The sequence below is a fragment of the Emydura macquarii genome, unplaced genomic scaffold (assembly GCF_026122565.2).
Source record: "Emydura macquarii macquarii isolate MOO-44397 ecotype Brisbane River unplaced genomic scaffold, CSIRO-AGI_Emac_v2 contig_561, whole genome shotgun sequence".
Lineage (NCBI taxonomy): Eukaryota > Metazoa > Chordata > Testudines > Chelidae > Emydura > Emydura macquarii.
Genome location: NW_027130698.1, coordinates 12,570,276 through 12,582,590, shown reverse-complemented (window position 1 = coordinate 12,582,590; position 12,315 = coordinate 12,570,276). Strand labels below are relative to the sequence as shown.

Genomic DNA, 12,315 nt, shown 5'->3' with positions numbered 1-12,315 from the left:
CCTCCCTCCCCAAGTAAACTGCCTCCCAGTACTTCCTCTGGAGTGTTATAGGTTCACTCCACCTCCAAAGCAGGGCTGGGCCCACAAGACATAATACAACCCTACAGCAGGAAAACGAGAGCTAACAGAATACCCCTCAAGAGATGCCTCACTGTGGAGAGTGGAGCTATGAGGACCAGCAGCATTTCTGACCGACCAAACCCATGTGAAAGTGGAGAAGGCACAGCAGGTCATTAATAAAGGAACCACTGACATTTTTACAGTGCAGCCACAGTTCGAGGATCCACACAGTACTTCAGCAAGAAGTTAACTTTATTCCAGCTTGGTGTATCAGAAGCTGGTAAGCACCATGTTCAGCACACTTGACAGCTTTTTAACTTATTCCACTCCCTAATTACTGATGTATGAATGAGCCCTTTCTGAATATCTAGGTATGTTGGGGGCTTGTCTCCAACTTATTATGGAATTCTCCAGAATTCCTTCCTCAGGCCTTCTGCTTAGATTTCTCAGATCCTCACAGTATTCATATTAGGTTAGAGTTTTCCCTGAGAGATTGTCTAGCATTACTAAATACGGCATGTCATCTGAGACATTACCATTCTATTTCCAGCTGGAAATAAATACATAAAAGTGTAATTTTGTGTTACCACATCAGTATTCTGCTGAGGTCCCTCGTAAGAGGAAATGGAAAAAGCTAATTTTATAGAGCAGTTTGCCTTATTGTCCACTGAGCTTCCAAATATGGAAATTAACAGGAAAAGCATGTTCCCCAACGTAAATTAATTAGGCTAAGAATTGTTCTTTTATAATGGCTTTACAGTCCCTTTTCTATCGAATTATTATTTATAGTCTGTGATTTTGGTTACAGCAGACATACTGAGTCAGGACTCAGGGGTTCCATTCCCAGTCTGCTACTAAATCAGTTTATACTTTTGGGCCAATCATTCTGCTGTTGAACTTGCAAACATTTCTATCTGTACATAATTTTAAGCAGAAAGGATAGTCCTATGTTTTAGGCAAAGTTAAGCATGAGTGTTTGCCTAAAACATAAGACTATCCTTTCTCTTCCTGCAGTCTCCTGCCTCATTTACTACACACTTTCCAACTTCTGCAACAAATGATAGACAAACAAACAGCCTCATACACCACGCAAGTCTGATTCATTCCCAAGTGCCCTCTAGGCACAGATCTGCCACGTCCCCTGGAATGCTTTGGCTAGCAATCAGATGTTGGATCCGGGAAGGAATTCTTCCCACACTGCAAGTTAGCATGAGCAATCAGGATTTTTTTCACCTTCCCCAAAGGGTCAGGGAGGGTTGCGGATTCCAAGTGCTATATTGGTTGGTTTGTTGCTACGTTGTGGAACAGGTTTGCAGTGTGCAGGTTTTTGGTGAGGCAGTGTATTGTTATTATACCTTCATCGAAGCCTTTGGTTTAGAGCTACTGTGCTGCATAGAGATGAGCTTGGTGTTGACTTCAAATACATGAATAGATTGAAGTACCCTTAATGTGGACTCAATTTTTGCAGGAAGAGGTGGATTGGGGTCTCTGGCCCTGGACTGAGTTCCAGTGCTTAGGGTGGATGGGTAGCTAAGGGTAATTTTTCCTTATATGATGGGACCAATATGTCCAGTGATGCATACTGCATTGGGCCGGGGTACTGCTGGGTACCTAGGTTCTTAAGTTCTAACTATTTACAGCTACTCATGGTTATTTAAGCAGTTAAATAAAATGGCTACCTGCCTTTAAGCCTTACCAAAGCTATGCTGCACTTCACTCCTCTGTGATGTCCACATCAAATCCACCTACACTAGAAGTGACTAGAAGAAACTATACTATGATGGGGCTAGCCCTCCAGCCAGGTCACTGGCTGAGTTCTCCCCCTTATGGGATGAGAATCCAACAAAATATACATAGTCCAACTTTCCCACAAAAGAAACAGTCTTAATGTCTAGGGCACTTGGGGTGGCACACCCTTAATTAAGGACTTGTCTCTATCTCCCCACTTTAGCTCCAAATGTACAGGGCAGGGTTTGCACGCCCTTCATGAAAGGATGTTTTGTAGAAGAGCCAGGGCCCATCCCTTCCACCATGTTCCAACTCCAAGCCTTAAAGGATGCAGTGATAGCAAACACCTTTGAGTTCTGGGACACTTCCTACCATTTACTTTTTTAATCCAAGGCATGGTCAAAAACCTCACAAATGATCCACCAAAGTTAGAGTGAAGGGTTCCCTAGTCCTCGGGAAAACCTACTGCCTTCTCTAGGCCTGGGATAGCTGCCTCTTTCAGACCTCTGGCTGCAGAAAACTCCTGCTATACCCTTACTTGGGAGCTCCCGAGATAGGTCTCTCCTCCTCTCCCGTTCACTCCCCTTTTGGGCTGTCTGCCTCTTAAAAGCTCCTTTCCTCCAGCTAAAGCAGGTCTGCCAGTGCAAAGCAGAGTCACCTGGGCCAAGAACTACTTCTTAACCCCTTCTGTCCCAGTGTAGGGTTTATACAGTCCATCCCACATATACATTCAACTATCAGTATACAGCCTGTGGATTGACACTCGCCATATGATGTGCATTAAGATGGCTTTTTTAAACTAATTGTCAGCTGTTACAAGAATGCCTAACGGATCCAGTCTGTCTAGGACTGTGAGGGGCAGCATTCTATTCTTGGATGTTCAGGACAGAATTTGACTCTAAATAGCCTACTCTCTCCATTGAGTTCTGCATATATAGGGAGAGCTGGAATTCAGAGCCAAGTGGGAGATGTGCATGGAGAGTGAAATTAATCCCTTTGTAGAAGACCAGTATAGGTCTCATGCACCGCCTGAAACCTACTTCAGTGTTATTTTGAGGACTATTTTAAAGTCTTACAGGGGACTTAGATGGTACATGATTCTTTTGCTGGGCCTCTGTACAGGGGTGAATTTCTCCGATATTAAACTGATTTCTATTTGAAAATGTGATTAATACAATTTTATAATTTTACATGTTGAACTTCTGAGATGAGATTCTTCTCTCACTGCAGGCAGTGACAAAGTTCCCATGGACTTAATGAAGTCAGGATATCACTCTGGAATGGATGGAACTTTTCCAGCTAAAAGATAAACCGTGACACATTCTGGTTTAGAATAGAGCTAAAATAAAACAAACCCTTAAATCTGAATGGTACCACTATAATAATAATGGATACAAAAATCATTGTTTCACTGTTTCTGACCATTTAAAAAAAGTAACAAGCGTTAAAATTCATTCATCAAATGTATATAAAATTTCACCCACCTCCAATAATTAAGGAGGAGGATGAGCTTTTCATGAAGTACTCTAAGTATTATATAATAAAGTTATGGAGATTGCATTTGGTTCAACGTCATTCAGGATTTAGCAATATAATTTACATAGTGTACATGGTCAGTCTCCCTTCTCAATTTTAGGACAAACGACTTTTAAACGTCAAGAGTTTATAACTTGGAATACAAAGGGTATTTATTTATTCCACAAGATTATGAAAAGCTGCATTATGTCTTAAAGTGCAATATATTAATAAAGTAAAATAAAATATAACATGAAATGGTTCTATCAAATTATTTTTGAAAGCTTGAAATATTCTTCTAAAATTGCTTAAAAATTGTGGGTCCACTTTATTATAGCAGTTTATAGTAGTGACTTCAGTGTAAAATTGACAAAACAGTTCCCTGTATAGATCCTTTAAACTCTAAAACATTTTGAAAAGAAGATTACTCAGGGATGCAATTTCTCACACTTTTTCTGTAATCATAAATGTATTTTATTTCAGAAAATTTCAACCACTTATGAGTCATACTCATAGAATAACTTATTTAGTGGAGGAAACCAACAAAACATAACTTCCAAAGTTGAGCACCAGTTTTGTTTTATTTTTATGCAGATACTCACGAATGGCTGAACCCTGAACTTAATGTGGAAATACTTCTTGTCAACATTGTAATACCTTTGCCAAACATTAAGCAAAATTCATTTGCATTCATAAAGCTATGAATGATTGGAAATCATATTTGGATCCAGTATACTGCAAGTCAATAATTAGACCTGGTCAATACTTAAAATTTAGGTTGATATAGCAAAGACATTCACGTGTGTGAAAAATCCATATCCCTAGTGCCATAGCTCTGCCACCCTATCCTCCCCGTTTAGATGAAGCTAGGTTGAAAGAAGAATGCTTCAGTCAACCTAGCTATTGATGCTCAGGAGGTGGTGTTTGTATAGTGACAGAAAATCTTCTGTCGCTGGAGGCTGTGACACCGGAGGCTGTGCTACATGGTTATGCTAGCTAACTATTGCGCTGTAGCTGTGCCACCGTAGTGTAGATTCTATGGCCTTAGAATGCACATACATACCCAACTGTAGACGTATGCAATATATATGCATAACAATCACCTTGACATCAACCGAATTATTTAAATATTTGCAAGACTGGGCTGTCTGACTATTTGTAGTATGTGACTAGCACAGCAGGGTGGGATACAGTTTTCCCATCCTATGAAAATTTTCAATAATTCAAAAATATTTCCTATTCCAAACTGGGAAAAATAGTCAACATCTGGAAAATTATCATGAACCAAAAAACAAAAACATCAGCTTGGCTCAGTCATTTTGATCATTTTGAAACATTTCATTTTGATTTGACCATTTTTATTCTTTTAACAATATTTTGCTAGAATTAGTTTGAATTAATAAAAGGCATTTATAACTGAAAATTTAGAAATTCATTTAGAAAATATTGGAACACACTGTATTTTTCAAGTCAAAAATTTACTGAAACTGACCCTTTTCCATGAAACGTTTCAGTTTTGACAAATTGGCATTTTCTAATGAAAAATTCTTAAACAGCTCTAGAAAGTAGTATTTTAAGTCACATGGTATTGTTCCTGTTCTTGTATTACCAGCCACAAATGTTCAAAAATCGTTATTTAGGCCCCCAAAATTATGAGATTGACTTGAAAACCCCAAGGGGGGGGGGATTGGAAAAAAATAATACATTTGGATTTTTTTTTTTTAAATATCTTCTGATTTTTCAGTCCACACAAGGCACATGGGTCTCATTTTCAAGCCTTCCTTTGCAATCATAAGGGCTAAAAAAATTTTTTTTAAATACATGCAAGCTGTGATTTTCACGTAATCACTTGCCTACAGAGGGTGGCGCTTTAAGTAAACATCAAATATCTTGAAATTTGCAATAAAACATACGAGTTGACAGCCCTTATTTTCTCTGACTGGATAACAAACTTATAAAAGGAGAAAAAAGCCAATAATTAATGATGAGTAACATCTAACAAATAGTGTCTTATCCAAATATTAATGTGCAAAATAGGTGAAAATCACTCGTGGGCAGAGAGTCAGCACAAGGACTGTGCACCACGTTTGTCTCACTTAAGCCCCTAAAACAGGATGTTCAATGGGGCATATGCCCTTGGGCTGGTCCTCTGGGTGAGATGCACACTCACGAAGAACATCTGTTTCCCAGATATTTATGCCAAGCAAAACCAAAGCTTTCATACTAATGTTTGTGAATAAAAGGGAGCATGCACATGGTTAAACCAAACATCTATTCAGACTTCAAATAAATGATCGTGGCATTTGACCAACTCTAGTAAAACACCTTTCTATGAAGACTGCAATTTGTGTTATGAAAATGAAACATTAAGAAGCTTTATTCTCTATAGTAACTGTAAGCCCAAACCGTATGAATTTCTCAAGGGGAACCTGAAAGGTAATCTTAAAGGTAATCTTTAGCAAGGGATCAATAGTGGATTGCTTCCATGTTCCAAAGACTTCATAAGACTCCTTTTCCTTGCCATGCTTCAAGTGGAGTAATTCATTTTTTTACAGCACCCTATCCTAGTTAATGTCTCCAATTTGCAAGCTTCTACCCGAGCCTACTAATAACCCCTCCCCATGTGCCTTCCCAAATCTACAGTAGCAAGTAATGGTCCAAAAGACTATATATGACATTTCACTGAAAAATGCATCTTTTATAAAATGGTCATGCTTCTTGCAGATTAATATGCATATCAAAAGCAACTCCATATTTCCTGAAAGCCATATTAGACTACAAGAGATATGCAACCATGAATAATGGTTTTCTTTCTAACGTCCTATTTTTAAATGATAGTATCTTAACTTCAGCTTACCTCAAGATACAAGTAGTAATAATAAGAATAATAAATACTCTGATAAGGAACCACAAAACATACGGAGGGAATCAAAATATTCTTTATATCACATGACATGAAATACTCTCTAATTTATGATGAAGGCTGAATTTTCTTAACAGTACCCTATTTAACTTATGCACAGATATTTTTTCTTACTCAGCCATCTCTGTTATCATCCCCAATAGTAAGTGCTTAGCAGCAACCTTCAAAATCTCCAGCAATGTGGAGCAGTAAATTTTATAGTGCATAATAATATTAAAATCGTGGCAGAAAATACAGTGGTATTTGTATAAGCCCGAATAGAAGCTTTAGTAGTCAGGAAACCACTTGCATATCTAACTTTTGTTTAAAAAATGACATCACTATCTACAAGTCAACCACGTAGTATAATTTTATCAGTGTAAGGCAAGTAAATAAATATACATATTCCATATGTAATATGAGTATGTAGGAACATCCATATTGTCCTTTTTAGTGCTATAGAGATCTTGGCAGTTGCCTTGGCATTTTGGAGCGGCTGGCAACATCAGCCATTTTTGTACAAATGCAGATCCAACACAAAATAAAATGCAAGAAATAGTGCTAGGTATGCTTAGAAATACTCATGTAAAAAATTAGAAAGAGAATCATTGGTCCACAGCGATAATTTATTATAAAGCACAGCTATCAGAAGCACCCATTCCAACTGCTGTGAAGAGGAGTTGCACATACGAGAGATGTAACTGTATATATGTGAGTATAGATAATTGATAGAGTTCTACGTACTGATACATAAGATTTGTAACATTGTTCATCAGTATGTAGGAGCAATAAAGTTATTGTTATTGAGATCTGCAGATGGCTTCCTAGTCACACAGCTCCTAACAGGCCACTGTGAAGGTTAAAGGCCACAATAAGTACAGAATTCACAGTAAAGCTGAGAGTTTTGAAGTATGTGGTTGCTCAGTTTCGATAATCCCTTCGACATCTTTAAAAGAAAATCAGCCTCACCGGCTAATTAGGTCACCATATAAGAAATAAATGAAATGAAAATAAGTGAAAAAAATACAACTTCAGCCTCTTGTGATTTAGTGTATGATAATATACACAACACTGGCAATGCAAGCAAGTTAACGGTGCTCCGAGGAAGAACGTTTTCAGTTCCTGATTTGTATGAATTTAAGTCTGTATCCTTAGGACTCAGTTGTGCCTGAGGCCTCTGTTCCTCAATAATCCCTCAGGGCAGAGGCAAGGCGAGCCATGCTGGCCCCAGGAGGAGTTCAAGGAAGCTTTCTACTTCAGGGAGGTACCAAGCTTCCCAGAGTTTCTCAGTGCTACTGTTTGGCTGGTATAGAAGGAAAGAGAGAATCCATGACAACTCAAGGATGTTCAGATGAATTGAGCTGAGGAACAAAATGTAGGCCATGCTTCCAGAAGGGGATTCTATCCTAATAAGCAGTGAAGAAGATTTAGGTGTTATGGTGAACATGAGTTCGCATTGTGATAAGTTCGCATTGTGACCTTGTGGCCAAAGAGAGCTAATGCAATCTTGGGATGCATAAACAGAGGGATCTCAAGTAGGAGTAGAAAGGTTATTTTACCTCTACATCTGGCACTGGTGTGATCGCTGCTGGAATACTGTGTTCATTTCTGATGCCCACAATTCAAGAAGGATGTCGATAAATTGGAAAAGGTTCAGAGAAAAGCCACAAGAATGATTAAAGAATTAGAAAATATGCTTCTAGTAACTGATCCAAAGAGTTCACAATCTATGTACCTTAACAAAGGGGGAGTTGATTACAGTCTAAGTATCTACATGTGGAACAAATATTTAATAATGGGCTCTTCAATCTATCAGAGAAAGTATAATACAATCTAATGGCTGGAAGTTGAAACTAGACAAATTCAGATTGGAAATAAGATGTACATTTTTAACAGTGAGAATAATTAGCCATTGGAACAATTTACTAAGGGTTGAAGTTTCTCCATCACTGATAATTCTAAAATCTTGATTAAATGTTTTCTAGAAGATCTCCTTTAGAAATTATTTTGGGGAAGTTCTATGCTTGTGTTATACAGGAAGTCTGACTACATGATCACAATGGTCCCTTCTGGCCTTGGAATCTATGAATATATGAGTGCAAATACTTTAACTGTGTCAGGCTCCTTCCTTAGTGGTGGGGCAGAAAGGTTTTCAACCCTGACATCCATCTATAATTCCACAAAGGAGCCAGTTGTTGTCTCTATAGCTGGTCAGGAAAAATTGAAAACATTTTGGCTTTTGTTTCTTCAATGGAAAATGAAACACTGGACACCAAGAAAACAACTTCGCAAAAAAAGTGTTGGATCTTTGGCTTCCATTCACTAATAAAAAGGAGGAAGAGGGAGTGAACAACAGCAAGCAGCTGCACAAGATTTGGGCAAGCTCTCGAAAAGAAGAGACTCTAAGAGCATCTGCTGACATTCATAACGAGCACTTTTACAGCCATGATCCTATCAGAAAGCCTTGGTCACTGTCTCAAGACACACTAGAAAGGTCTGAGGGAGAGTATGCACAGACTTACGGGGAAAAAAGCCCATCAGCAAAGGTCTGCGAGAAATTTTATCCAGTGCCGACCATTGCACAATGCATCACTCTTCAGCATTAAACCATTAAAACAGTCGGCAGCTCATAGATGACCCACTTTCGTGCAACCTATTTTGTTTAGAAAAAGTTCAGAAAATCCTGAATATTAAACCTCTCTTCAAGCTATAATGATCATGGAGATTAGCTCTGATCAGCATTTTTAGGCTATATGTAAATTCTGTGTCCCAAGGCATAGTAGCTGACTATAAAACTTCTTTCCTCTCTCGCTCTCTCTCTCTTTTTTTTTTTTTTTTTTTTGGTTAGCTGTGATAAGGAAACTGCCTCGTACAACCTCTTTACTATTGGTCTATACTGTCTGTTTAGCATTTAACAGGTCGGAATTCTTAGAACATATCAAGGACTAGCCTTCAGCTACGGTTTACTAGCTTTGAAAGAGAATATTATTTAAGCATTAAAAAAAAAAAAATCTAATTCTGGTTCCATTAATTAATCCTTTTTTGTGTGTTCCGGCTCTTTGGCTCCTACAGTTTGAGCTAACTTCATAGCATTTAAATTGCTGGCCCCTCTTATTTCTCCCACACACATTTGCCTCACTGTCTTCCCCCCCGCCCTCAAACACACACTTGCAGATTAAAAATTCCAAAATGGAAACTCGAGTCAGCAGGAGTTTGGGGGAGGTACCAGGTCTTTCCCTTTCTTTTTTCTTTAATTCCCACTGCCAAGTAAATAATATTTAAGGCCCTCAACATTGGCCACAGCTACCTCAGAGACTCACCATTCATAGCCCACTGAAAACAACAACGTACCTCTGTGGCAATCCAGCTCAGGCTCCCATAAAACTGAAGACAGGAAATTGCCTCTGTGGCAATACAGGCATAAAACTCTGTATTGCCACAGAGGCTCCCATAAAACTGAAGACAGAAAATTCAGTAATGAATTCCCCAGCAAACAAAAGCTCCTAACCTACTATGAATCTTAGCACCTGTATATGGGACATAGATACTATGGTGAGGAGCACTCCAGAAATACAGTGCCACTGTTTGGGGGAAGGGCACCAAAATGCAACATTTACCCCAGTGACTGTATTAACAAGTCAACAGTCAAAATGTAATCAGGGAAATCAATTCTTAAATGGGATGAATAAAGGGAAAAGTTACAAGCTTAATTCAAAGGCTTCTTTACACAAAAGAAACAGGAAGGAGTTAGAGTTCTATTTGATAACGACAAAGTCTGAGGTTGATCATCTCTGCCCTCACTTACTGGATGCAGCTGTGGCGATGAGAAAATAAGTGCCGAAAAGAAGGATAAACTACATTATCTGAATTAGCAAGGACAAGACTTTAAAATATAAAAATGGGACGGAAAACTGCCTATTCCTTGAAGATTTTTCTTTTTTTTTCTTTTTGCTAAGAGTATATTGTCAAATTCACAACTGGTGTAAACTGGTGCAGCTTCCATGAAGTCAAGAGCATTGCACCAGTTTACACTAGCTAAGAAATCTGACCCAAAAGACTAAAATGCTGAATGATGAAGACTATGAAACTATAAAATATGGTTACGGTCACCTTTTATCTTCTCAAGGTTACAGATTTTTTTTAAAAACAGAAACCGTGATATATTTCAACTTGAAAGCAAAAAGGCAAAGCATTTTAAATTAAGAAAGCAAGAAGTTTGCAAAAAATGTTTGCAAGCATGTCCAAATAGTAATTTATACAATTTCATGATCCATTACACTTTCTGCAAGAAATGCTGAGGTGCCAGTATTGCTTTTGTTATCAGTAGCTATGCTCCCACTGTTTCTCACACTTGGCAATTGAATGCTCATGGGAGACGTCTTTCCCCATCCCCAAATCATCCCCCAGCAGATTTTACTATAATCCAAAATGGCATAAGACCTGTATCATAGAATCATAGAATATTAGAATTGGAAGGGACCTCGGGAGGACATCTATTCCAAGCCCCTGCTCAAAGCAGGACTAACCTCAGCTATATCATCCCAACCAGGGCTTTGTCAAGCCTCAGCTTAAAAACCTCTAAAGATGGAGATTCCACCACCTCTCTAGGTAACCCATTCCAGTGCTTCACCACCCTCCTAGTGAAAAACATTTTCCTAATGTCCAACCTAGACCTCCCCCTGCAACTTGAGACCGTTGCTCCTTGTTCTGTCATCTGCCACCACCGAGAACAGCCTAGCCCCATCCTCCCTGGAACCCCCTTTCAGGTAGTTAAAGGCCGCTATCAAATCTCCCCTCATTCTTCTCTTTTGCAGACTAAACAAACCCAGTTCCCTCAGCCTCTCCTCATAAGTCCTGTGCTCCAGCCCCTAATCATTTTTGTTGCCCTCCGCTGTACTCTCTCCAACTTGTCCACACCCTTTTTGTAGTGGGGGGACCCAAAACCGGACATAATATTCTAAATGCAGCCTCACCAATGCCGAATAGAGGGGATGTCTACCCTGCAGCTGGGAGGTGTGATTCCCGACATGGATAGAAAGGCTCACACTAGTTCTGCTCAGGATAGTGCACTAAAGATAGCAGTGTGGACATTGTGGCATGGGTGGCAGTTCAGGCTAGCCACACAAGTCCAAGCTCGCCCGACCCTCTGGGTCTGAGCTTGGGCAGCTATCCTGTGTTGCCACCCATGCAGTAACATCCACACTGTCATTTTTCGGCGCACTGGTTTGAGTACAACTAGGGTAAGCATGGCTATCTGCACTGGAAATCACACCTTCCAGTTGCAGTGTAGACACATCTTTAGACTCTGAAATCCACTAATGACATTGCTTTGCTAATCTAACATGGAAGGTGCCACGTACAACAGTAAGGAGCAGCAACACAAAACCCTGAAATAGAGAGAGAATCTTGTTCATCCAGCACAAATACCTTAGATGCAAACTTGCCTATGACACCCCACTAATGTGCTTCAGAACTACTGCTGGTCGGGAATTTTTTACTAAATATTTTTTCATTTAAAAAAAATTGCAGATTTGTGTAAATCGAAACTTCTTGTGGGAAAGGGTCCGTTTCAAATTTCTCTGCTTGAAAAGTTGTTGCATAAGTTTTGAAGTTTTTAAAACATCCCTTTTTGACATTTCCAAAAATGAAAATTTTCTGTTCTCTGGTTTGAAATGACGTTTTCTGTAGAAGCTTAAGCTGATTATTTTACAATTAAAAATAAGAGGCAAAATACTGCAATGAAACAAACAAATGTCTTATATGGTTATAAAAAAATCCCTTAAAATACACACCCAGACACACTTTAGGGGTGTGTGAAAATTTTCAAAATTTAAACTTTTCCTCCTAAACCAGGACAGGATCATTTTCGAAAGTCTTGAAAATTTTAGTTGGACAGGAAAACCATTTCCCACCCAGCTCCATTCAGCACTGTCCAGGAGACATAGTTCTCTACAGGAGTTTGCTTTCTACCTGACCTCTACTTAGTTTGCCAACAAGTGCTCTGTTACGGTGGCTTTCAGATGTGGCCTAATAGGAATTGGACAAGACTCATCAAACTAATGTCATGTAATGCACTGAGAAGTCGCCAGAGGGTAACACTTTTGTTTATG

General features: G+C 39.0%; 1 protein-coding gene across 8 annotated transcripts in view; it reads right to left on the bottom strand.

Moving 5' to 3' along the window:
- The window catches only part of CDH13 (cadherin 13), a 689,068-nt gene that overhangs the window by 249,018 nt on the left and 427,735 nt on the right, over positions 1 to 12,315 (bottom strand). Inside the window, exon 7 of one of the 8 annotated variants that reach the window (XM_067540168.1) lies at positions 2,928 to 3,087. The exons of the other annotated variants lie outside the window; for them this stretch is intronic. Within the exon in view, the coding sequence (XP_067396269.1) occupies positions 3,059 to 3,087 (29 nt within the window). The 3' untranslated portion in view covers positions 2,928 to 3,058. Of the gene's footprint in view, positions 1 to 2,927; positions 3,088 to 12,315 lie in introns of those variants that run through there. 8 annotated transcript variants of the gene reach the window in all.